The 26,747-nt window shown below is 41.8% G+C and overlaps 1 protein-coding gene across 1 annotated transcript; it reads right to left on the bottom strand.

The window, feature by feature from the left end:
* Window positions 1-227: 227 nt before the first annotated feature.
* Window positions 228-25,184, bottom strand: THBS1 (thrombospondin 1). Its single transcript, XM_061611478.1, has 22 exons — window positions 24,856-25,184; window positions 24,436-24,530; window positions 21,998-22,572; window positions 21,330-21,405; window positions 20,908-21,104; window positions 19,816-19,941; window positions 18,004-18,097; window positions 16,070-16,243; window positions 15,058-15,234; window positions 14,340-14,513; window positions 13,855-13,982; window positions 13,586-13,738; window positions 11,456-11,674; window positions 10,604-10,711; window positions 9,611-9,770; window positions 8,549-8,667; window positions 6,012-6,246; window positions 5,260-5,487; window positions 4,344-4,615; window positions 3,405-3,502; window positions 3,134-3,273; window positions 228-2,557 (listed from the first exon to the last, which is right to left on the bottom strand). The coding sequence occupies exons 2-22, from the start codon at window positions 24,500-24,502 to the stop codon at window positions 2,550-2,552; spliced, it is 3,528 nt and encodes a 1,175-aa protein (XP_061467462.1). The 5' UTR covers window positions 24,503-24,530; window positions 24,856-25,184; the 3' UTR covers window positions 228-2,549.
* Window positions 25,185-26,747: the final 1,563 nt, after the last annotated feature.

The following is a 26,747-nucleotide window of genomic DNA, read 5'->3' on the forward strand; positions in this document are numbered from 1 at the left end:
ACTCTGTGGAGTCCTTTCAATATTATAAGGTAAACGTATGCTTTCTTAATGAGAATGAGAGATACACACACACACATCATTCTTACAAATAATAGCAGATGGAGATGGAGCACAGAGGAAGAGGCTTTATAGAATCCAACCAAAACCCAAAGCTTATAATTATAGATTTCTGTATTTGTTTTATTGTTTCTTGTATGTAAGAAACATTATTGTACAATCTACACAGCTTTTAAGTTGCAAAATGGTTAAAAAGTGTACAAAATATGCTCATTTTTAGAAAAAAGTATATACTAATAGCAACAACACTGGGGGTAGAAAAACAATTCTTCAATTCAATGTGCAAATGTTTTATAAAGATAGAAACACTAGTTCTACAGGTAGCATTTCCTGATAAATTATTTAAATAGCATATCTACACAAACAGGAGATTAACTATTCCAACAGTAATGAAAAAATAATTTATACAAATACAAGGAAAGGTATGTAAGATGACGGGGGTGGGGGAACCATCTAACACAATATCATAAATGGTTCTCAGCATTGCTGAAATGCTATTTTCTTATTGGAATTATGTGTATTTGCAAAAACAAATTTGACTATATACAGCTTGCAATCTTTGTTTCTCCTTAATACTACAGTAGCTTTAAATTTTGTTAGATTTTGTCCAAAGGTTTTTTTCCTTTTCTCAGTCACACAACGAGGTAATATTTGTACGTAAAAGTTTCATCCTTGACATTCTTTTTTCCTAGGAAGAGGCTCATAGATACAGTTATGCTGCCCCTTATACCAAGAAGAGTCTTTTTTTTTTAATGCTCCTGAAATCCCACCTGTGAGACACTTCTGCTTCTGCAACCACAAATTGGTGTCTGAGGGGTGTCATCTGCAAAAGCCAAACATGGCATTTCCTCCTTTAGTCTGTAGCCTCCTCAGAACAGGGATTTTCTTCTTTGTCTGGCACATTATCCAACAGGAATGCACCATGAACATATAGCAGTATAACAAAGGCGATAAAGGTAATCCACTGAAAACATCTCCCATGCAAAACCCTTTAAAATGAACAAGAGTGTGTGAACTGACAGTGGATTATGGCCAATGTTAATAAAAAGCTATCCTTTCTCCTGACAGGAGAGATCTGGGCGATCAACATTTAAACATTTTCGTGGTTAGGCAATGCAACAGTAAGGTAGTTTACTAGGCTACTTTGCCAGCTGTCTTGTACAGAGGAAGAAAGAAGCACATACTGAAAACAAAACCAAAATCCAGTCCCCACTCTGCTGCTTTTGTTTGTGCCCCACATTGTTTCTGGGAAAATTGCTCTTTACAGCTAAAATATCTTCGCACACTACTATCTAGGTTCACTATAGAACAATAAATAACCTGTATTTACAATCCTACAGTCATGGAGACATAGCAAAATTACGTGGATAGTCTTGACGCATTGCTTTCTGTTTTAGAGTCCTTTGTTATAACAGACAGGATAACAAAAAAATAAATATTTTACATTTTCTTTATCTACAGTTCCTCCTACAAAACCAATGCTTTAGAACATTTTTAAAAAGAACTCCACTGAATTTTGTAGAAAAGGATTTTGTATTTAATTGTATTTGTCATTTTTTGTCTTTTTAACCAAAATGTAAGAGAAAAACAAACAGTTCCTGGCCAATACAAGTGCTAAGTCAAGATGAAGGTGCTCTTCAGCACCTCAGTGTTCTTGCTACATCTGCATTACTTACCTCTCTGGTATTAACCCTGTACATGTCTGTTATCATGCAATGACACGTGTAACTTTGGTTTTCCCCTATGTTGCTCTAAATCCCCTCTCTCACTAAGCTGGCACAATACAGTGTGCCGTTACTGTTACTTCTCTTACCCCACAACTGAATTTTAAAATATGTTCAATGCTGCACTGGTCTAATCAGCTAGTTTCCTATGTAATCATAGTAATTCCTTATTAACTGAAACAGATTTAGGCTGTAATCCTATGCATTCTTATGTGGGAGCAAGTATCATTGGGACTTGCATCTGAACAAACATGCATAGGACCAGAGTATTAGACAGGTACGTAACAGTCCCTCCAATTTAGATGTAAACTAAAAAGGGAGCCTAATCCTCTTTCAGATAGTGAGGCAGCTGCCTCTACCTTCTGCTAGTCTCTCTTTTGACCTTCCCTTACAAGCTGAAGTATGTATTTCATTTTTAAGTAGTCCACAACACATCATATATTCTTATTACAAAAGTGCTACTCAATTGGACCTCCAGTTCAAGACAGGCAGTGACAATGCCCAGCTACACAAATGTCTTTCTTACAGAACAGGCTATTTGCTCCTGAGGCAAGGAATGTTCTTATTCACAAAATACATTTGTTTTCTTCTGTACCAACAGAGGTCATTTTCTTTCTCTCAAAAGCATTCTCTTGAGGCAGATCATGTATTTTGAGTCTCTATTTTACGAAGGCAGAAGAAAGTAAAGAGCAACAAAAATGGTCCCAGGTTTTGTAGAAATTAAACTTTTCAGAAGGTGCAATACAGCATTTTGAAATAATATCTGTATCATGGATCTGCAAGAAAAAGGAAAATTAGCGAATTGTCACATTGATATATTAGTAATTAAGCAGCTACAATTAAAGGTCAGCTTCTAAATGATGTTCTTCATGTCTTCACTAGTAATTGCACATTTCTCTTTCAAAATGTCAGATGTGTAGCTCATTCAGGATTTCAGATGTGCAGCTGATTTCTTCCAAACTCTTTTATAAAGTGACATGCCCACTGTTATCTAGTTCAGATACAGTGATGTAATTTGTGCATGTCAGGACAGAAGTTGTTGAATATAGATTCAAATTCAATAATTCTATTTAAAATGGCAAACTATACATGACATAAATATCTTTACCTCCCTCTTGAAATTAAATACAAAACTCTATCCTTTCCAAGCTGCTGTTTGCTATTATACGTTTTATGTGCAGCTCCCCATAGGTATCAAGGGTTGTAGCTAGAGCTACAGATTTCATTAAAAAAACCTTTTGAATTTGTAAAGCAAAAGTGATAATAATCTGATGCATTATTTTCAATAAGAGAAAACTGCCACAAGCAAGTGCATTTCAGGAAAACTAAGCTAAGGAAATATGGATTCTTACCTCTGCACTCATATTTAAGATCTGAGAAGAACACCATTTCTTGAGAGAAGACAAATAATCCTAAACGACCGCCAGCATAGGTTTTATCATAGATTGAGCCAGAATCAGCCATTATCTTCTTTCCTTCATACATTACAACTCTGCAATGAACAGCAACAGTCATTAATCTAAACCATGCAATAGTGTGTTTATTCTGCAACTATAAAATTAGCCATTACCAAATTATATTTATCCTTCTAAAGTTGTTTTAGTAACTTTTTGTGATGCTTACCTAATGTAACCAGTCTTTGGTCTGTGACTCAGACGCCATCTGTAGGCAGTGAAATCTTTCCAGCCTATGTGACGAGGGTCATGCCACAGATTCCGTACCTGAAAAGTAAATACATGATTGAATTATATATGAGATTAGGCTGGTACAAGGCTTTGAAATCAACTATTCTTGGGGTGCAGTTTCAAACATGGCAAAAGGGGGTGAACAATATTGCTCAATGGGCATGGGCTTCATTCTCTTTATGCTTCCACATGTTGTGTAGTGCCTAGTGGGAATATATGCAGGCCTTCCACTATGTGGACTGGTTGTGTATTTTCTCCTCTGGAGGAGGTGCTCAAAACTAATTTTGTGCAAAACAGAAAGACACAGGAAACCCAAACACTGTTCTTCTTGTTCCATCCACTTACTACATTTGAACAGCCATAAGTGAATGTATTTATTTGAGAATGCTGTTAATTGAATTGTTCAAAGAAAATCCATATGGTACAAATAGAATTTTGAGAGCTGATTAATATAATATATGTTTTTGTTCAAGTGAACATTCTCATGTGGAAAAATGTAACATGAAAATCAGCAATGATAGATGCAAAAACTAAGGATGTTTCCACCCTCAAGACATATCCTTCCTACAACAGAGTAATATCCTAGGGATCTCAGAAAGACAGGATGGGTGGAATTCAACATAGAGCTAAGCCTCTCATTCCGTCAGTGCAGAGATTTCTCCTTGCACAATGAAATGTTCTCTCCATCTCCTCCTCCATGTGCCTCTTAAATCTGTTTCAGGGGTTTCCCCAACCCTCTGCAGCCGATTTAGGAAGGGTGCATAGCACACACAAGAGGAGGGGGGAAGCCCCATTGTGCAAGCAGAAATCCTTGCACTTATGGGATGTAGTGGTTGAATGTCACCTGATAAATTTATTAACAGAAATTATCTCTTACCTGTCCAGCAGTATTTCCAGTGTGCCACAGTGCGTTACGTAGGTGTTCTCCAGGACCTGTGGTAGAGTTCACAACTTTGATAGAGAGACCTGAATATCCCTGAGCTTTGGTTGGGTTTGGGTCCCAATAAGTCTGGGTGATTTGCTTCCACATTACTACATAAAAACGGCTACTAGACTGATATCCAAACACAAAGCCAGCATAGTCGTCATCTCTTTCGGTATTAATGAAGAATGTGCCACTAAAATCAACAGCATTAAATTCATCGAAGCCTGAATGAAGAAAACAAAATGTAATTTTTAGCATTCTTATTTCCTTAAACTGCTTCTAAAGATGCATAGCCTTTCATGTATAAATTAATTATTTAACTGATTTAACAGTGGCCCTTTTAATTAACAGCTTTATGCCTCAATCTAATTAATTAGAACATAAATACTTTTCCTTTAAGTCTGCAGTTATTCTATCTTAAAAATGGTCATAAATATATATAATCTGAATAATCAGGGTTGGTCTCCCTCCCTCCCTCAATTTATTTAGGCCTCTTGCAAAGGTTCACTGGTGTGAAGAACTGTATTTGTATTCTACCATAAGACTTCTTTGCTTTGTTGTCCTTTGGCCACAGATTTTCAAATGAATCTTTGCTGGAGGGAAGGATGTGCTTGAAAGTCACAGCAAATATAGGGCGTGATACTCCTCCCACACACAAATACACTAGCTGCTGTTGCCTTGGTTGGTCTGCTGCCACAGAGGCAGGCTGGCTTAGGGCCATACCACTGAGGAGGGATGGAGACCTTAGAATTTGCACAAGTATTGTGTGGGCTTTCAACTGAGCATTTTAGTGCATAGTTATCACCTAGAGACAGATAACACTTCCTATAGTAAACACAGAAAGAAAGTTCCCAAATTGCCTGCTCACCAACTGCAAGTCCAGGATCACAGTTGACAGTCTGAACCAGCTCTTTGCCTTGGTGACGAACAACCCAATTGGGATCATTTTGGGATATGCCCTTAGGGTCCAGGGGTATCATCTGAAATCGACGGAAGTCTGTCTCACTGATGTCAACATTCTCAGGGCAGATGTCATCTATGTCTAGCACATTATCTTTGTCAAAGTCATCTTTGCATGCATCTCCACGCCCATCACCTGACCCAAAAAGAAAGAGGGGGAAGAAATGGCAGAGGGGTGGGAGAGAATTTTTTTAAAGTGAGAGTCTGAGAAGGAAATGTGTGTTTAAGATTGGCAGTAGCATGTTATCTTGACATATCTAATGTATTTCTTCCAAGAATTTAGTCGTGGTACTAAAACCACCATTACTTGACATCAATAACTGTTACACAAGTTACATTAACAATCTAAGGTGCAAATTTGGTAATTTTCTTACATCATTATTTTTCTCTGCCTATACTCCTTTTCAAATATAACTCAAGGTCCAAAGGGTCTCCAGTCTGCACATGAAGCCCCCTTTCCCAACACTTCAATAAAATGGGTAGGTCCATTCACACGCAACTCTCCCTTCTGAACTAGCAGCACACATTTTCTTACTACTAAGGTTTTTTCCTCCTTAAAATGATGGTTTAACACTACACCATGTATTTAGTTTAATGCTAGACTATCTAGTACAGTTAGAAAACTTTACAATGGATTTGACAGTAAATTATTTATCTTACCATCAGAGTCAAGCTGGTCTGGGTTGGCAACCAACCTACAATTATCTTTGTCATCAGGGATGCCATCATTATCATCATCATGATCACAGGCATCGCCTTTTCCATCCTTGTCATGGTCAGCTTGGTTGGCATTGGGCACATATGGACAGTTATCAAGATTATTTTGATGGCCATCTTCATCAATGTCCTGGTTGCTATCACATTTGTCTCCTATCCGGTCAGAGTCCGAATCCATCTAGAAGGAAAATGGATGAACGTGTTAGAGCCCAGCTTTTTTTTTTTTTTAAAGACACTGACTAGAACCATCTTGAAAGATTTCTATTAGTTTAGGCATAGTCATGGTCCAATCCAGTGACCTCTTGCTAGTGAGGTTCTAATATTCAGGATTCCATCCCATTCTAGTAGAGGGAACAATTCTGAATGGGCAATCTTTGCTTGCATGAAGCTTTTTTGAAATGAAATGACAGGTTGACAAGCACAGGAGCTCTCTTTGCATTCTGGTAGGACAGAAATTATGCACCCATAATAGGTTGTGACTATCCATACACACACACACACAAAATCACCTGTCCCTACTTCTTTTGGGTTGTCTTGGGAGACATCTGATTTCCTAAGCCTCACAAGTATATTCATCAGAACTATTGGGGCCTGAGAGAACAGTGTGGCTTCTGCCTTTTGTTGGCATGAATTTCTATGTAATCAGTGTGCCAGAATGTGTTAATCTCCGTCTACTTTTTCATATGAGATAAAAGTGCTACCTTATACTTCATTGTGCACTTTGTACCTTTTAGGCACAAATGCTGTATAACTGGATGAATATTTTCTGTTTACCTCACTGCTGTGTAACTGTTACATCTTGAAAGCCTCTGTTATGGCTTCTGTTCCTTGTAATGATTCAGTGTTAAGATAGCACACGCTATAATGATTTTATCGCATACTGATTCAGCACAACATACTGATTCTTTTAGAAGTGCCATAATGTATTATTTGCAGTTTATATCTACTTTTATATCAGGTTTATTTCTGAAGTATGACCCTAGGATGCATAGACACAGACTACAACATTAACCAGACTGCCCTAAGTTATCTGGTTTTGTGTTACTGCCATTTAGTTGATAAACCGAGATCTGTTAATTGAGAAAGACAGTCACACAAAAACCAACTGATCATGTTGAACTACTAGCTGAAGAGCAGTAACTGTTGCAACTTAGAATGGGTTTTCTCACACTCTCTCAACACCACAAGAATATTTACAGCCCATTAGCACTGTAATTTGTTAAACACTACTCTGGGAAGAACCCTTTCATTTTAAAAAAAAGTCTAGCAGAAGTACAGGGACATGAGTTTTTATACTGTCAGCATCCTTTTAGCCAATCCTACCCACAAAGTAACATAAAGAACAGATCTAGATTCCACCAATTTACTACAATTTTGCAGAGACCACTCAAGCATTCAAGTTATGCCCCTGAAGCTATTAATCCTATTGCCTTGTACATGACAAGACTGCACAAGCTTAATCTACTGCTGCCTTAGAACTAAAAAATTAAATAGAAGGGGCTGGGCTTTCCCCTTCTTTCTAAGCCCTGAAACAGGCAAAGTTTAATTATGTTTTATATTATATATAATGGTGAAATATGCCTTTGAGCTTTTCTAATAGACAGGAAAGCATCTTTGTGACGTAAGTGTTCTGTATAGTTTTAGTGTTTGTCCTTAACAAATCATTTTGTGTGTGCATTTATGTGAAACTAAATTCACTGCACTCTTAGCCTTAGGACATCTTATGTCATGGATATACCTTTCTTGCAAACACACCCTACATGTTCTGCATATGTTCTGCTTTAATGCTAAATATCCAAAACATGAGAGTATTGAGTTGAAGTGTGTTGCAGGTTCCTTTATCTTAACCAACTTGCATTTAATAAAATATTAACCTCTGTGCTTACATCAGAGATCTTTATTCCCAGCTATAGGTATATTGCTAGCTTATATGGCTCCAATACAGAATGTAACGTTGTGGTTTTATCTATAGCAATCCTAAATCGTTATGTTACACCACAGTACAGAAAACAGTTGATAGTTATCCATGTGGTTTTTCTATTAACAGAATGTACTGCATCTAACGTGATATATAGAAATGTTTTATGTACTCAGATGCCTCGTGTATTTTTACAAAAACTCAGATGTTCCATACATGAAAAAATGAAATGGACTGCCTTCAAGTTGATCCCGACTTATGGCGACCCTATGAATAGGGTTTTCATGGTAAGCAGTATTCAGAGGGGGTTTACCTCTGAGGCTAAGAGGCAGTGACTGCCCAAGGTCACCCAGTGAGCTTCATGGCTGTATGGGGATTTGATCCCTGGTCTCCCAGGTCATAGTCCAACACCTTAACCATACATATCCCAGTCAAAAACAGTTGTGTACTTCTGATTAGGCTGTCAGCTGACATATGCTGCAATGATGTGTGTGACAAATAGTAGATATCAAAAACCTGAATGCCCATGTACAGTATTTATAGACCAAATAATAAAGCCAACCTGATTTGGATTATGTTCCAAAGGACAGTTGTCGCATTGATCTCCAACACCATCCAAATCTGTGTCCTTCTGATCCACATTATATACATACTGGCAGTTGTCTCCCTCATTAAGAATGCCTGAAAATACAAATAGTTTAGATATTTTAATGACTTGAGTAACATCCATGTCTAAATAATATGCACTTATACTACAACTATATAAAGTTATTAACTAAAAGGAAATAACTAAAGGAAGCCAAGTTAAAAATGCATCTGTCTGGTATGATATAGTAACACTATTAGAACTGATGCTATAGTTAACAATCCTATGGCAGCCCATTTTTTCATTGATCAGCTACATCTCCACAATCCAGGTAGGACTAGTGCTGAAACGTATTAATATACAGGATTGGCTCTAGACTTCCCCTTCCATGAACAAAAAGGGGTTGAGGTCCAGCAGAGGCTTCCATTAGAAGAATGGGGGAGGCAATGTTCATCAGTTTCCTCTCCAGATCCCAGTGCCACATCCCATGATATTCCAGAGGATCCCTTAACCCCCCCAGAGTAGCTTTTTTGGGACACAGCAGTGTAAAGGGCAGAGGAGAGAATCAGCAGAAATCACCTTCCTCTAGTGGAGCATCCCATGGGTGGAGTTCCATCTGGACCCACCCCACAGATTCTTCCCACACACACTAAAGAATAACTAAAGTAAAAGCATCCCTTTCATCCTGCAAAGTGGCTACCTTAGATGGGAGACATGGGGCACAATCTACTGGGAAATTCTCCTGCAAAAGTTCCTATTAAATGAAAAGTATGTCTTATTTTTAATTTAGTACAACTTGTTATCCTATTAATTTGAAACACTATGTCAAAACAATTAGCTTGTGCAGCTCCCATTCATTTCTCTGGGAACAACTTCCAGAATAACCTGCCACTTTCAGAATACAACATATTCGATCCCTACAATAAGCTGACCTTCATACCAGCAGTTGGTTTATGGTGATTTGTAGATTACCAAGAAAGTGTGTGATGATGGGGGGGGGGGTGGATAGAAGAAGAATGAAGAAGAAGAAAACTGTACCATCTCCATCAATATCCACAGCACATGCATCTCCTTCTCCATTGTTATCAGTGTCTATCTGATCAGGATTGTGATTGTAGGGGCAATTATCACAGCGATCACCAACATCATCCCTGTCATAATCATATTGTTGTGGATTGTAAATGAATGGGCAGTTGTCCTGTAGAAGAAAGCAAATTAAAAAGCCATATTAAAAACATACACCCTCCTTTGATGCCTGGACTTTTAGTTTTATAAACAGTTCATTTTTACTAGAATAATGACAGCAGCAAAGGTATGATACGGGGACATCCATATTGACAGTGCATCAGAGGAAGATGAGGCAGAAGTTATGGCCAGTCACCTGCACTCTGGAATTTTACCATCTACTTGTTGAAGCAGAATACTATAGTCTTAAGTACAAAGTCAATCTTAGTCCTTTAAAGCATAGAATCCCTAGAACTACTAGAAACACAAAGTTTTGATTATAAATCACTGTGCTTCTCTTTAAATAGTTTCCAAGGTATCAGTGCCTCCAAGGTAACAGTGCCTGCAATTTCCTACAGTTATAGCACAATGGGGAGGACAGCCTGGCTGCGAGTCCAGAGTCTGTGAGTTCAAATCCCCGCTCATGTCTCCTAGGTGTCAAGGGCCAGCTAAAGATCACTCCCACAGTGAGTGGCTTAGGGGTTACGTGCCCTGCTGCATAGTCCCAAGGAGCCCAGTTGCCCCCAGCTGGCAGTTGTGGACAAGAAAGGGGCTGGCTTGTGCAGCTGTGGCAAGCTGAGCAGGCCCTAGCCAGCTGGGGAGGACTAGTCTCAGAGGGAGGCAATGGTAACCCCCCTCTGAATACCACTTACCATGAAAACCCTATTCATAGGGTAGCCATAAGTCGGAATCGACTTGAAGGCAGTCCATTTCCATTTTAAGTTCTGCAAATAGCCCCTAGCTATCGGGCGCCGGTTAGCATAATCTAAACTACAGAAAAAACCTGATTCTTTCTGTTAGACTTACTCTGTCATCTGAAATGTTGTCATCATCATCATCATTGTCACAAGCATCACCAATTCCATCCCTATCATAATCTTCTTGTCCAGAATTGGGAAGGTTGGGGCAGTTATCCTGCAGAAAAAAAATGCACAATTATTTCCTATCTAGGTTAACATATCACAAAGTCCCCACAAAGGGGTTTTCAGATTATAAAGGCAGAGGCTGATTTAGATTTTATTTTTTGTTGTATTAATCCATAGTGCAATTCACATTTACTCAAAATAATGTACTTTAAATTCATCCTGAAAATTTAAGAGGGAATAGAAATTCCCCCAAGACAGATTGTCCCAAATAGGCAGCTCTAAAAACTATATGCATGAGCCATAATCCAACAGTCAGGCATGATTGCAGTGGATTTAAGCACACACATATCAAACTCTACTTTCGATCATGTTCCTGATACCTACATCGTAAACTGACAAATGCAGAATGTTACAGTCATGACTCAGGAGTGCCAACGGTAGTTGTGTGGACAGTTTTCTATTTCTATTTTGGTAGATAGCCAGTGTGGTGTAGTGGTTAAGGTGTTCGACTACGACCTGGGAGACCAGAGTTCAAATCCCCACACAGCCATGAAGCTCACTGGGTGACCTTGGGCCAGTCACTGCCTCTCAGCCTCAGAGAGGGCAATAGTAACCTCTGAATACCGCTTACCATGAAAACCCTATTCAAAGGGACTCCATAAGTCGGAATTGACTTGAAGGCAGTCCATCATCAAAAAAAGGATATTATTGCCCAATGTTTGTAGTGCTTACATTTGTTTAAGGTTCTAAAGTGCAGAATGGCATGCAAGAGAGAATGCAGAAATATGCTTACTTTACGGCAATGGTAAGTAGCATTGGCAACACAGAGAAGGTTCTCATTTGGCCATCCATCTAAGTCGGTGTCTTCTCCACAAATAATGCCGTTACCAGCATAGCCTGGTTTACATTCACAGCGATACATGGGATCACTGAAGTGGCCAAGGTAAATGCACTTGGCACTCCTGTTGCAGTCATGAGTTCCATCAGCACATGGGTTACGAGGTTTGCAGACCTAAGAGACCACATGGACACAGGAAAATTATCAGTTCTTCAAAGTGGTTTATGTATGACCTCAAGAATAAATGCTAATATGAAGTAGGTTGTACAGACTGGGAGCCATTTCTTCTATTGTTGTGGCTGCTGGGAAAGCACAGCTGTGATCATGGAAATAGTTGTTTGAACCAAGCTCCAAGAACCAAGCTGTTTGGCCGACCAGCTCCAGGGGCTCTTGGATGACACTGATTATCTTGATCCGTTTCAATCCGGTTTTAGGCCTGGGTTTGGTACCGAAACAGCCTTGGTCGCCCTGTATGATGACCTTTGTCGGGAGAGGGACAGGGGGAGTGTGACCCTGTTGATTCTCCTTGATCTCTCAGCTGCTTTTGATACCATCGACCATGGTATCCTTCTGGGAAGGCTCACAGAGTTGGGAGTTGGGGGTAATGCTTGGCAGTGGCTCCGCTCCTACTTGGTGGGTCGTCAACAGAAGGTAGTGCTTGGGGAACACTGCTCGATACCCTGGACTCTCCATTGTGGAGTCCCACAGGGATCGGTACTGTCCCCCATGCTTTTCAACATCTATATGAAGCCGCTGGGTGCAGTCATCAGGAGTTTTGGAGTGCGTTGTCACCAGTACGCTGATGACACGCAACTCTATTTCTCCTTTTCATCTTCCTCAGGTGAGGCTGTTAACGTACTAAACCGTTGCCTGGCCGCGATAATGGATTGGATGGGAGCTAACAGACTGAAGCTTAATCCAGACAAGACCGAGACGCTGTTAGTGAGTGCCTTCTCTGCCCAGATGGTGGATGTTCACCCTGTTCTGGACGGGGTTACACTCCCCTTGAAAGAACAGGTTCGTAGCTTGGGAGTTCTTATTGACTCTTCCTTGTCTCTTGAGGCTCAGGTAGCCTCAGTGGCAGGGAATGCTTTCTACCATCTCCGATTGGTAGCCCAGCTACGTCCCTATCTGGACAGTGACGACCTCGCCTCAGTCGTTCATGCTCTGGTAACTTCTAGATTGGACTACTGCAATGCGCTCTACGTTGGGCTGCCCTTGAAGACAGTTCGGAAACTCCAGTTAGTCCAGAATGCAGCGGCCAGATTGTTGACGCGGACAAGAAGGTCCGCTCATATTACACCCGTTCTGGCTCGTCTGCACTGGCTTCCTATTTGTTTCCGGGCTAAATTCAAAGTGCTGGTTTTGACCTATAAAGCCTTACACGGCATGGGACCGCAATACCTGGTGGAGCGCCTCTCCCAATATGAACCTACCCGTACACTGCGCTCAACATCTAAGGCCCTCCTCCGAGTACCATCCCATCGAGAAGCTCGGAGGGTGGTGACTAGAAATAGGGCCTTTTTGGTTGTGGCTCCCGAACTATGGAATGGTCTCTCCGATGAGGTGCGCCTGGCGCCGACGCTGCTATCTTTTCGGCGCCAGGTGAAAACCTTTTTATATTCCCAGGCATTTTAATGCGTAGTATTATATGTATTGTTGTATTTTGCTACTGTTTGATTATTTTTGTTTACCTTTGTTGGTTTGATTCTATTGTTTTATTGTATTTATATATTCCTGATTGCTTTATTTTATGTACACCGCCCAGAGAGCCCTTGGGCTTAGGACGGTATATAAACTAAATAAAATAAAATAAATAAATAAATAAATAATATATACACAGGGAACAAAGTAGTCATTCTCCATGCAGTTGTGTACTTGTGAACAAATTGCATGGAGGAATATGATAGTGTGAATTTCCCCTAAATTTTCATTTGCTAAATACATACATATTCCCCTTTCAGAGCAACTTCTTTCAGAGTAATTTCTAGAATAGTGTACAGAACTTGTTCTTTTTCCTTCTGGTCATATCAGGATGTCATAAGTTGAGAAAGGGACTGAGGTGTTATGATATTTTGGCAATACCTGCTTGTTTGCTATTGCATCCTCCACACCTCGACCAAAGGGCTGTGTTCCAGTAAAACGTGGAGGGCAAGGCTGGCAATGGTATCCAGGTTCAGTATTCTCACACCTGTGCACTCCACCAAAGAGAAAGCAGGCATCTAGGACCTCTTGACACTGAAGTATGAAAGATTGTGATAGAGGGAAAGCTTAGCTGTAGGTTTACTTGCACATGCTTGGAACATTTCAGTCAGTCCTAAATTTGATGAAATAAACAATTCAAGTCTTCTTACCTCATCAATATCTTTGCATTTAACTCCATTTCCATGATAGCCGGCAGGACAGGCACCACATTTCCAGGAACCATCAGGAAAACTACTACATGTAGTTCCCGCAAAGCAAGGGTTAGATAGGCACCCATCTGGGAGAAGATAAAAGGTGAGATTCCAGAATGTTATTGGCCTTTTGCAGGACAACAGTGGCAAGCAAGGTAAATTAATTTAACAAATACTCTTGAAAATTCTATGTTTAAAAAAATCACATCAGATTTAACTTTCAATGTACTAGTAGTTCTCATGATTTTCTACCCTAAATTACATGAGTTGGAAATAAGAACAACATTGTGCCAAATGCGGCCAAGATGTGGCTATATTTCAGTTTTTTTCAATAAGAAAATTTAGATAAAGAATTACATCCTTGGTTTTGCCATAGTGTTCTGAAGATGGCACAGGACAACTACCAAATGCTGTTTTATAGTTCACAATCTGCCATTACTCACCAATTGGGCAATCCTGCTTGTTGCAGATCTGTGTGTCCACAGCATCACCAATGCAATCCTTCCCTCCAAACTGAGGCTCAGGACTGTTGCAGAGGCGACCACGCTTCTGAATGCCTCCTCCGCATGTGACTGCACAGGTGTCCCATGGTGACCATGGTCCCCAGTTCCCATTTACTAAAGAAAAAATGAACATTTTTCAAAACATTAGCATCCAGGGAATAGCACAAGTGTCCCTGGCACTTTCATGCGCCTAGTCACAAACAAATCCAGATACGTATGCTAAAACAGTCTGCTTGACACATTCCTTTAAAAAGAATGTTAGCCATATCAGCTGATTTAACACAAGAAGAGCCCATGGATCTGGCCAAAGGCTAATCTAGTCCATCATCCTGTTCCCACAGTGGCCAACCAGATGCCCATGGGAAACTTGCAAGCAGAATCAACAATGCTCTCCACACTTCTTGTTCCCAGCAGCTGGTATTCAGAAGCAAACTGCCTCCGACAGTGGAGGTAGTACATAATCATGGCTGGTAGTCATTGGCAGCCTTATACTCTACGAATTTGTGTAATCCTCTTTAAAAGCCATCCAATTTGGTGGGTATCACTACATCTTGTGGGAGCCAATAGTATAGCCATTCACTATTAACAGGCAATGGAGTATTACAAAAGTTTCACCTTAATTATTGCATAAAACACTCATTTTAAACACTAAACTTACTTGGGCAAGGGTCTTGCTGGCAAGATTTGTTTTCTCTTGCCTCTCCTTCACACTCTTTGCCACCCATCTGAGGAAGTGGAGAGTTGCACAGACGGATTCTAGTGATCACTCCGGTTCCACAAGTAACAGAGCAAGAAGACCAAGGGGACCAGTGGCTCCAGGCACCATCCTGTTTGACTATAAACAAATTAATTTGTTACCAACAATGAGGATTCAAGCTCTTTTAAGTGATTAGTAGCTTTCTTTTGACACAAGAATACTTTTATACTTATAAAAAGACATTTGCCAGGGAGTGAAGGAACTTGGCAATGGACAGTGGTTATGAACTGTTCAAAATCTACCCTGACTCAGCCCCTCTTATCAATGCAGCCGCCTCCCGACATAAACCAGCACCAGAAGCAGAAGCCCGGGGAGTAGCAGCTGAGCGAGCCCAAGGACATGGAGAGAAAGACAACATTGAAACAGCAAACAGCTTCGCTGTAACAAATGCCTGTTGCCCTTCTGCCTCTCAGGAGCTGCCGCCCCCGCTAACACCACCTCCTCTTTCTTGGCGGTGCCAATAATGATAATGTTATTTGTTATTTAAATTATTTTTTGTAAATTGTATTGCTTTTATTGTATTTTTATACCTGTGTTTATTTTTCTTGTAAGCCGCCTTGAGGGCCTTCGGCCGAAAGGTGGGGTATAAATAAAATTTAATAATAATAATAAAAAGAAGCCATATAGAATTGCTGATATTCAAGTAAAAAACTAACATATCACAATAACAGAGATATGGCAATGTTGCATACTTAGTACTGAGAGCCATTACATTTGATTTTATGCATCTCAACAGAAGCAATAATTTATACACTATTACTTTAATTGTGTTAGTCAACTATTTTCTCAACTCCTATAACCAGAAATGAATGTTTAGATTGGTAATTTGCAAGCAACTAAACTATGCTAGTCAGTAGTATGAAGCTCAGGACAAAAACAGGTTGCATTATTTCCTGAGTGAAGAAATGCTTACATCTCTTATCACATTCCCGCATATTGCAGATTCGTGTTTGTACAGAAAAGCCTTCACAGTGACGGCTGATGCTATCACAAGAGCGACCTCTCTGCTGAATCCCATTGCCACAGGTTGCAGAGCAGGTAGTCCATTCAGACCAAGGAGACCAATTATCCTCTGCGTAGTCACTGGCTGTAAAAATAAGCATTTTCCTATTTAAGTCCTTACGACAAAGTTTCTGTCACATATTCTGTACTGAAACATTATTTTAATCAAGTCTACTTCTATTTCTTGTTCCCTAAAACTTTGTGAAAACAGTGGTCTGATCTGCACATAACACTAAAACATGATTTATTTATTTAATTAATTAATTTGTATCCTGCCCTTCCTCCCAGCAGGAGCCCAGGGCGGCAAACAAAGCACTAAAACACTTTAAAACATCATAAAAACAGATCTTAAAATACATTAACAAAACAGCATTAAAAACATTTTAAAAGATTTAGTAAACTATGTTTTATTAAGCCATGCTTAATAAAACATAGCTTAGTGTTATGTGCAAACCCTGTCCAGTAGCTTAATTATGGTACATTTACTGCCGTCTGAAGCCATGGTTTGATTTTGGCTCACAAACTTTGGCTTGTTTTAACTGTGGTTTAGCATTATGTGCAAACCCAGCACCCTTCTTTAAGCATGTTTGTTGGTCACCCCATCCCAGATGCTCATCAGATTACCAAGGCATGGGGAAAGAATAGCTGGAAATGAAAACAAACTTTGGAAAAACAAGCCATGGTTGATTTGATCTTCTGTGGTACAACTAATGGTTAACTCATGGTTTGTTAAACAAACCATGGCTTAGTGTTATGAGTGAATCCATTTCCATGACAGCCAGCAGGAAATTGAGTTTCCTCTTAATATTTTTGCACTTATCTCTTTTCCAAGTAATTTAGTTTCATATTACTTCCACAGTTGGGTGAATTCCTGCCTTTAGCCTTGATACAGTTATTAATATGCTCCACGCCTTCCTTTTACAAAACAGTGAGCATATATTTCAAAGGTCATAGATTTTAAAGAGTTGTTTCAGTGGGAAAGAAAGAAGGCCAGTATTACAAATTAACATATTTAGGGATAGTCTTCATTGCCCTGCTTTATATAATGGAACAGGACAGGGTAAAAAGCAAGCTTTCATCCATTCTCTTCCACCTTCTGCAAGTACGCACATAGAAATAGTAGGTACACATATAGCCATGTTCTGCCTGCTCCTAAAATTTGATGCAGCATATCAACCCTACCTGTGGATATTTTGTTTAGATTTCCTTAATTGGGAAATGGCTGCTGCGTTTTTAAGTCGCAAAGCATATGCCACAGCATTAAGCTATTGTGTTCAACAAGCCCCAGTCTTCTTCCATACCCCTGAGTTTGTATGTTCTAGTGAAAAAAATATATAATCGCACTTTTCAACAAGAGACAAAAGTTTCAAATTACACTCAAGAAACAACTTTACTTAGATTTAGCATAGATACTAGAATATCCAAAGAAATCAATTTAGGTTTTTATATAAGGCAATGTTCACTGGCATTCCTCATCTCAAATAAAATATTATTGTATTTTATTTGTTTATTTTAAGCCACCCTGAGACAAAGCAATAAGGTGGAATATGCATTTTAAAACCAATTAATTATTTGCATGTGTGCAGTGGCATGCATGAAAGCACTCCATATTTCCAATGCAATTTTTTATATCTCATTTTAAAGATAATGCCTATTTAGAAAGTTTCAATATGCTTATTGGAGAATCTCAGGCTTGAGACTGCACGCACTCAGACCCTTTCCAAGACTAATGACAAGAGAATGCTATACCCACATTATGGCATTTAGAGTACACTTTAGAACACAGTTTCTGGTTATGCAGTGGAACTGAATAGTTGAAAATGTTAAGGAACTTTAACTACTTACGGAAGCATCGTGGGCAGCATTCTCCCTCAGTAACAGTGGCATTGGAACATGGCATTAGAGGGCAAGACACTTTATGGCAGATAACGACAGAATTCTAAACAGAGAAAGACAATATTAACAAACACATGTAAAAATATACATTTTTTAAACCTCAGAATGACTTAATTCTACAATCCTATCAGAGATGTCTCTCAAGAAGATTTGGGGATGATCTATTTGCTACACCCAATTCTGTGAAACAGACTTCCAACCTTTTTTTCCCCTAACACTTAAAAGCAGCCTTGGGACACTGTGATCAGGAGCCAAAGAGCAAGAAATGTGGGAGGCAATTGTATCTTGTCATTCACAAGGAAAAGATGGAAGTGGCTTGTGGAGGCGATTTTGAGTGGGAAAATAGTGGATGCAGAAAGCTGAGTGCATCTATTATTTCAGTCCCAAATGCACCCCCAAACCTGTTTTTTCCTTTCAAAACCCGACTAGTAGCCCAATCCTATAAATGTTTAATGGGAAGTAAGTTCCAAGTACATAGGCACAGGATTGTTGCCTGGACTTCATGTAATGTCTAGTTTGGCCCTTCCTAATTTCTATTGAGACTTGCTGAAGTAAAGGAATAATAATACTAATTGTTTTAGTCATTCATATTCCTGATTTCTTAGAGTTACTCATTTGTTAATAGTAATCAGTGGCTATTGTTAAATGTGCCAATAAAATCTTGCTGAATAGCTTTCCAGATCTAGTCTCAGACGGCAGTTGGAAGGCTGAAGTTCAGTTGATTACATGGATAAAGATCAAGAGGATATATAGTACAGTTGGCTGAAAAGGCAACAATCCATGTTATAGCTGGATGTGACTTTCATCTTATGCCAGAGAGCAGCTCAACACAAGAATGAATTGTTACTAAAACAGTTTACAGTTTTCCTAGTTCTCTTCCTTAAAGGATAAAAGATAATATGTTTTTGTAATTTTAGAGACCAAAAATATTCTAAGATCATATCAGATACCAGCAATAAATAGAGAACCATAATAACATTTATGAAAAAATAAGTAATTCCTATAGTTACTTTAGCACTTAGCATTCTGCATTTCCAAAAGGGAAGGAGCTGACCAGGAAAAAACAACACATTTGGTAGTTTCTGAGAGCACTAAGCACCTTGGTCTGATGCAGAGTTTTGTGGCACCTTAAAGACTCACACATATATTGTTAGTAAATAATTTGTTATTCTTTAGGATAACAAAGGGTATGGTTGTCTTCTGAAGATTTAGGCCAAACTATGTTCCATGGGAGATACATGCAACTGTCTCCCAGCTGTTTGTTTTTTCATAGAAAGCAACTGTGAGAGACTGACAGTTTGACTAGTGGAAAAACAGGGGGAGGGACTGATTAAGGCTTTCCTCTCTGGCTATTTTTATGCTAAAGGTGCACCTCTGGCTGTTTTTTCACTTACAGAGAAAAATTTGAAGGTTTGAAGGTGGAAAACGAGCTGCAGTGGGTGGTACAATTTTGGGAAGAAGGAAGGTAAACATGCCCTCCCCCTCACAGGGACTATACACATTCTCAGCCTTGCCACCTGAAATTCTTTTAACTGAACATGTCAGAATACAATAGACTGAAGTTTCCAGGTGTGCTCAGGTATTTGCCTGAACACCTGTGTGTACAGCTCAAAGTATGTACAGATGCAGCCTAGAGAGGCACACATGCAAGCCCTGCCCCCAGTGTCCTTGCACACACCACATACATACTCAGTGAGTCTCCGGCCTTCCCTACAGCAAATCAAATATTCACATATCATGTTAACAGTAAGGAATCTTTACCTGGCAAGTACATGTAGTGCAGCTATCTGTTGTCCACTCATCTTTGTTTGCACGCACAACTTTATTATGGAGGCATGCTCCAGGACTTATATCAAATGGACCGCCAACCAATTCCATAAAGCCATTCTGAAAATAAAGTTTTAAATCAGGTTTAGATCAACTGGAATTTGGCAGATAAAGAGTAAAGAATTTACTTTAATAAATTTATCATGGAAGCATCTTCCGTTAATTTCAGTGAATTATGCTTCCAAGTAAGGGCACTTAGGCAGCAAACCGTAAACACATGAACTTGAATACCATGGGACCTGCTTCAAACAAACATGCATAATATTGTGCTGCATAGATCACAGCCACAGAACCAGTTCACATATGCAAGTTGTTTTTCCATTAAATCCCTCCCACATATGGGATCATATGGAAAAACTTAAGGGTAGAATAGAGTATGCACAGATGCAGCTTGCAGCTGCCAGTTTTGTAACTGGGGTCACTGAAGAAACTGCCACCACCATACTAGAAATGGGTGCTGGATAGGGTTGCCAGGTTCTTGGCCTGAGCCTGTGTCTTTAGAAGAAGAGAAAGTCAGCCAAGTGCAGGTGTTCTTGCAACACTGCAATGGGAAAAACCACAAGATGGAATTCTCCCTCCCCCCTGCACAACTTTTAAAGATACAGAAGACCTCTGGGAGGCCGGGCCTGGCAACCAAGAGGTCTTCTGTATCTTTAAAAGCTGTGCAGGGGGAAGGGAGAATTTCACCTTGTGGTTTTTCCCATTACAGTGTTGACAGAACACCTGCACTTGGCTGACTTTCTCTTCTTCTAAAGATACAGCATCAGTCTCAGGCCCTGAACCTGGCAACACTAGTGCTGGATGATGCAGGCAGTATCTACATACAGATCAGTTCACACTGAAGTTTCTTAGCTCACATATGTCTATATTAGTCAGTCTATGACATACAAACAGCTTGGGGGCTGTATCAACTTTCTTCTTGTATACAAAAGCCTCCCTACCTGGTCCCCTGGTGATTTTAAGAGCTTGGAAAAGAGAGACCCATTGTCCTTCTGTTTCATTACTGTGTGTTTAACAGCCACTTACCACTTTGTGGACTGAATCTTGAAGTGTTGTAACCAGGGCACGCAGACTTTGCAGTTCTATAAACACATTGGCTAGTTCATCACAGGAGAATCCGCAGATTGCCTGGATATCCTTTGTTTTATGGCCAATGTAGTTAGTGCGGATGGCTGGACGGGAGCCATTCATGGGACTGTCCAATTTAATAACTGTCCTGGTGGCTAAAACAGGGGAAAAGGTATGCCTATTATAGAGACATATAATGTCACACACGCCGTAAAACAGAATCAGAGGATTGACTAAAATATACATAGCACTTTGTAACTTTCTTAGTTTACAGCGATTTGCATTTTACTATATGCCCCAAATTCTCTGTGTTCTTCTCAAATGCATAGGAGTCATATCTTTAATAGATCAGTGAATTTCTAGGCATATTGCAGACTTACAGCTTTCACAGCCTTTGTTTCTCAGGATGGCTTCCAGTGTGGTTCCAAACACAAACCGCACATTCTGCAGCATTCCCTACAGACAAAAGAATTGCAACTATTGTCAGCTTCTGATGAAAAAATGGAAGGACAGCATTGCAAAAAGAAAAGAAAATGAAAGGTGCATTTCTAAAATATGCCTGTTTACTATTAATACATATTTTCCCATTTAAGTTCAGTAAGACTTGAATCATTTCAAGATTTGCTCCATGTGCTGAAAATAAGGGATTTTCACACATGTAGCTGAAAGAAGTTCCTGCTTCAACAGGGTTTGTAATCCAAGTGTAAAAAACTATATAACTATAACTTTAAAATGCCTCTTCTTCACTTTCTTTTTCATGGACAGGGATCAGAAGTTGATGTAAATAGAAGGCTCACAGATGATCTAAACTGCACATCTGAAAACAACCTTAGATATTTGCACCTGAAGCATAAAAATCAAAATTGTCTCTCTCTCCCTCTGACCCCATTGTCAGTAGCTTGTTTTTAATGGCATAGAAAAATCAGGAGCAGGAAAATATTGCCCTCTTTCCAACTTGTTGCTTCACTTTGCTTCCTAGTAAAATAAGCCCAGGTTACTTCATTGCAACAAAGTTGTGAACCTGCTTATCGTAATAAAGTAATCTCACCTGGAAGTTGTCATTGACTCCCCCTTTGGCAATGCGAAGTCTGGCACTGCTGGCCAAGTCCCTGGTGAAGATGTTTTGAATAGGAATTTCCAGCTCAGCATTCACCATTTTCTCACACCCCACATAGAGCTGAGCCTGATCCTCCTGGACAAAGAGGGTGATGTTGTTCCACTGTGCGTTGGGCAACTCAACATCCTCCACTGACACCAGACTCTGGTTGCCTTCCTTAGGTAAGATACTCAGGTCCAAGGTTTTCGCCCTGCCATTCAACACCAGCTTAAAAACATATCCAGAGTTGTCTTTGCGCTCTACAGCCAACAAAGTGCCAGGGCTCTTCTTTACTGGGCGAAGGTTTGCTAACAGGATAAAGCCCTTCTCAGCTTGGATGGTATAAAGAATGTCTTGGAATTTGTGGTCAGGAACAGCAGGGATACGGTTGGCATCCTCAATCCGGTAGGCAGGGCTGGAGATCTCAGGTCCCTTTACTGGATGCACCCCTGGTGGCTTGCGTGCTCCCTTGCGACCAAAGCCAATTAACTCAAAGAGATCGAAAACACCGTTATCATCACCAGATTCTGTCAAGAGGGTGAGAGAGAAAACCAGAAACACTTATTACCAAATTCTGTCAAGAGGGTGAGAGAGAAAAAGAAAGGGAGTGCACACTGAATTATCATGGGCTGGGAAAAGGACTGGCACAGATGTGACTCAGAGGAATACATCAAGGCCAAAGTTCTTGAGAAAATTATTGGACACCTAGGAAACAAACAGTTCCAATTTGCCCTCAATATCTCATTGGACTCTGCAGTGGTGGGGAGGCTGCAGGAGTTCCTGGCTGGTTTTCCAGACAATTTCTCACACAGGAACCTCTCCCAGTTTCACCAGGTTGGCTGAACTTATGATCCACAGGAGGAAAGATTCATGGCCAGTACCCAGGAAAGCCAGGAATTCACCAGTAAGGAAGGTTCCAGGAATCCTCCTTGCCTTCCCTGCCCTCTCAAGGGGCTCTGGCTGAAGCAACCTAGAAAGAGATGCTTTGAAACAAACTGAGAAGACTCTGCTGAGAGAAGGCAAAGCCATTCGCCCACTTCTAACACTCCGGGTGACAGGAAGAACCAGGGGAATGAGCTCTGGGCAATTGGGAGGTGAGAAGGCATATGTGCTCCGAGGTAAAGAGAGCCAAATTGGTGCGGCTCACAGAAACTACAGAGCGGCTTTGGGAGAGGGGTCGGACATGCCCTCAGGCATTTGAACATTGCAGGGCTCAGCCTAGGATCTAGGTTCAGTGCCAGGGCTGAGCTCTGGAATAGGTGAAGAAATAATAATTTAAAAATCGTGTGTACTTTGCCTTAACCTATGCATGCGGGGCTGTGAGACAGGCCTTCCCGTGAGTCAAAGGGGCAGGCAGGGTTTGACTCCTGGCGCCTCTTTTCTTCTAAAGTAATTAACCCCGCTCTGCTATATGCGGCTCCCTACCCGCCCCCCGAACCCCCACGCTTGTTTGTTTGGTCTGGAGCGTCCCTGGCGGAGCGCCCAGAAGCCAACAAGGGCTTGTGTGAGCCGCCTACGGTCCGCTGGCGAAAGCGAGCGCTGAGGCAAAGCGCTTCCCTTCAGGCGCCAAAGCACACGCTGGTGGAGGCAGAGAGCTGGCCCGCCAAGGCCGGAAGCCCTGAGAGAAGAACCGGCTGGAGGGGAGGGATCAGAGGGCATCCAAGGGCTCTCGCCAGTCACGTCCCCTCAGAAAGGCGCGCTCCGGTATTGGCCGCAGAAAGCCTTGCCTCCTCACCAGTCTGCAGCTCTCGACGCCCAGGTGCCACAAGGGGAGTTTCGTTCTTCGAATTCGTTCATTTTGGCGCACTACTGGAAAAGGTGGGCAGCTCACGCTGGGCTCATTGGGAATCTCTTCCTCAGAGCTCAAGCTAGCCTTGTTTAATCACGTCACTGAACAGAACCTAGGAACCTGCCAGAAAACCCTTGGTCCACCTAGCTCAACATTGTCTACACTGATTGGCAGCGGCTCTCCACTCCTTTTCTGAAAAAGGTCGCCCCCAACCCTGACAGTGGCTGAACCGGGGACCTTTTGTATGCAGGGCAAGTACATTTCTAATGCCTGAAGAAGAGGTCTGGTGGATCCTAAAGCTTGCCGCTCTCCCGACACAGTGCTCCAGTGATAATAATCGAGACGCTGTGAACCCACCCAATAGGAGGGAAGGGATCGCCGTCTAGTCACCAATCCGAAGGCTCGCTCTGTTACAAAGTTGCGTGCTTGAGGGTTCCGGAGCAGGCGGTCTTATTTCTATTCCTCGAAAACCAACACCAAGCTACAACGGGAAAATCCTCCCAGCCCGAGCTTACAATCTACCAGAGACCTCTCCCCGACAAATCTAGGCTGAGTGCCTGCCACTCGTCCCAGACCCCCCACCGCCCCCAATTCTGTTTACCTGGAATTCGGTTTGTTGCGCAGACCCCAAGCATCAGAAGAAGAAAGAGGCCGCCCGATAACTCCATGGCAGAGATCTCGACCCAAAGTAGCAACCTTGAAACAAGAAACGGAAACCGCAGCCTGGTCACTCAAAAGGTTTCAGACTGCACCAGAGCTAGCTGGCGACAGAAAGAAATCGGGCTGGAAGGAAAGTTGTGTAAAAGATAGAAGGGACACGGAAACGACACAGAAAGCAGGAGAGAAGGCAGAAATACAGAACGAGGGAGGGAGAGGCGAGGCCAGGCAATGAAGAGTGTGAGAAGAGAGCGGGAAAGGTGCCTGAAAAAGAGCACTCTATTTAATATTCGTCTTCATTGGCGTTTGCACACTCGCAATACTATTGCAAAGTTATAGGAGGAAATGTGTTTTCAGCTCTTACCTTTAAAGAAGGAAGCGATGAATCCCAAGAAATAACTAGCAGGGAGAGCAAATACGTCCTGCAGCAACCCAACAGAGAGAGATCGATATCCCTGTGAAACGCTTGGATTTTCCGATATTACCCTTCGTTGTTTAGTTAGTGCCCCCGGCTGTGTCGAGCCCAAGCGAGCCAAATGCCCCTCAGGTCTCTCTCTCTCCGGTTCTGGAGCAGTCCGAGAGCGAGCGAGAGAGCCTTTCCACTGGGGGATTGAAACGGGTGAACAGTTGCCTATCCCGCAGGCTCCCCTTGACTTCCAACCCTGGCAGCTTGCACTAGAGAGGCTGCAGGACCTTCGCTCGCCTTTAAGGGATCGCTTGAATTCCTGAAATTTTTCCTCGAGCCAATCGGCAACAGTCGGGCAGGAAGCGGGCTGGTGTTTACCAGTTACCTCACAACAAGACAGAAACACGCACAGAGACTCCCCCCCCCAAAAGAAAAGCACAGGGAAGGAGGGGAGTTTAGCCATTGGCATTAATGGGATGTTGACTGCGTTCCTAGAGCAGGGTTTCCCACTGCAGCACTTTTGCAAGATAGCAAGCGCAGGCACACTTAGAGACCTGCAGAGAGGTGCTAATCCCCCCTGCAGGCTCTTGTACAATCCTTCCAACCTCTCGCCTACCCGCCGTACATTTAAAGTACATTCCCCCTCACCTCCCAAGAATCCTGGGAGCTGTAGTTCACCCATCACAGAGCTACAATTTCCAATACTCTTAACAAACGACGCTTCCCAAGATTCTTGGGGGAGGGGGCTTTAAATGTATGGTGTGTACTGTGTTGTGTGTGGATGCAGGATCTGTTCCAGATTATGAGCAACCAGCAGGGGTGTAGTCGTCTGGGGCTCGGGGGTCTTAGACCCTTTACTTTTTTAGGAGCAGGGTCCCTATATCTCCAGCATACTATGAGCCAATCAGCATGAAAGGCGAGTGTGTTAGCCACTAGAAGAGTCTTCTAACATGTTTCCTTATTTTTTCCTGTTGATTGGAGCGAATCAGAGTAAAGGGAGGGGAGTCAACCACTGAGAAGACTCTTCTCAGTAGCTAACATCCTCCTCTTTCCTGCTTATTGCCTCCTAGGACTGCCTGTTGTGGGAAAAGGCATTCACAAAAATCTCGTTCTCAGCCCCACAGAAAAAAAGGGGGGAGGGGGCGTGGCTGTGACTAACATGAAGGGACCCTGCACTTCTGAATTCACCACAACACTACTGGCAACGAGAGAGGGGGCAGATTGTGCTCTCTCTCTCTGGAGTGGGGGAAGGTCTTGGTCTGGTGATACTAGCCAAACAGAGAAAGCACCAGCGGCCACCTCTACCCATTTACTTACTGTCTGTCTCCGAACAGTGCAACAGGGAGATTTTGGCCCATGCTGGCTCCACCCCTACTTCTCACAAGGTGCCTAGAGAATCCAGGCAAGCAAGAGGGTAGAGGCAGCTGCGCAGCCCCGGTTGGGTGGAATCCTCCTTAGAGCCAGTCTGCAAAAAAGAGGGCAGCTGAGCAGGTAGAGCCTCCCAGAGAGCGAGGGATTGCAAGCAGCGCCTGCTTGTTAACCATAGCCTCCCAAATGCTCCCTGCCACACGTCCCAGAGATAGAGGGCAAACAAGGGTAGAGGGTAAAGGCTGCTCACATTTACTCTCCTGTTGGGCAGCACTCGGCATACATGGGAAGGGGTCTACTACAGAGTCCTCAGAGTGTTGCAGGGTTTCAGGCAGGGAACATTCCCAGCCCTACCTGGAGATACCAGGGATTGAACGAGGAGCTTTCCGCATGTGAAGCAGATACTCTACCACTGGGCTATGATGTGGCTGCTCCCCAGTGTGCCCAACTGTCCGCTTCACGATGGCCAGAGGGACACCACA

The sequence above is a fragment of the Rhineura floridana genome, chromosome 2 (assembly GCF_030035675.1).
Source record: "Rhineura floridana isolate rRhiFlo1 chromosome 2, rRhiFlo1.hap2, whole genome shotgun sequence".
NCBI classification, from domain to species: Eukaryota; Metazoa; Chordata; class Lepidosauria; order Squamata; family Rhineuridae; genus Rhineura; species Rhineura floridana.

Coding starts and splice junctions, on each gene's coding strand:
- THBS1 (XM_061611478.1), bottom strand. CDS start 24,502: ATGGAGTTATCGGGCGGCCTCTTTCTTCTTCTGATGCTTGGGGTCTGC. Junction 22,573..24,435: donor CGCAACAAACCGAATTCCAG/GTAAACAGAATT, acceptor CCCTCTTGACAG/AATCTGGTGATGATAACGGT. Junction 4,616..5,259: donor TGATCCTGGACTTGCAGTTG/GTGAGCAGGCAA, acceptor TTCTTCATTCAG/GCTTCGATGAATTTAATGCT.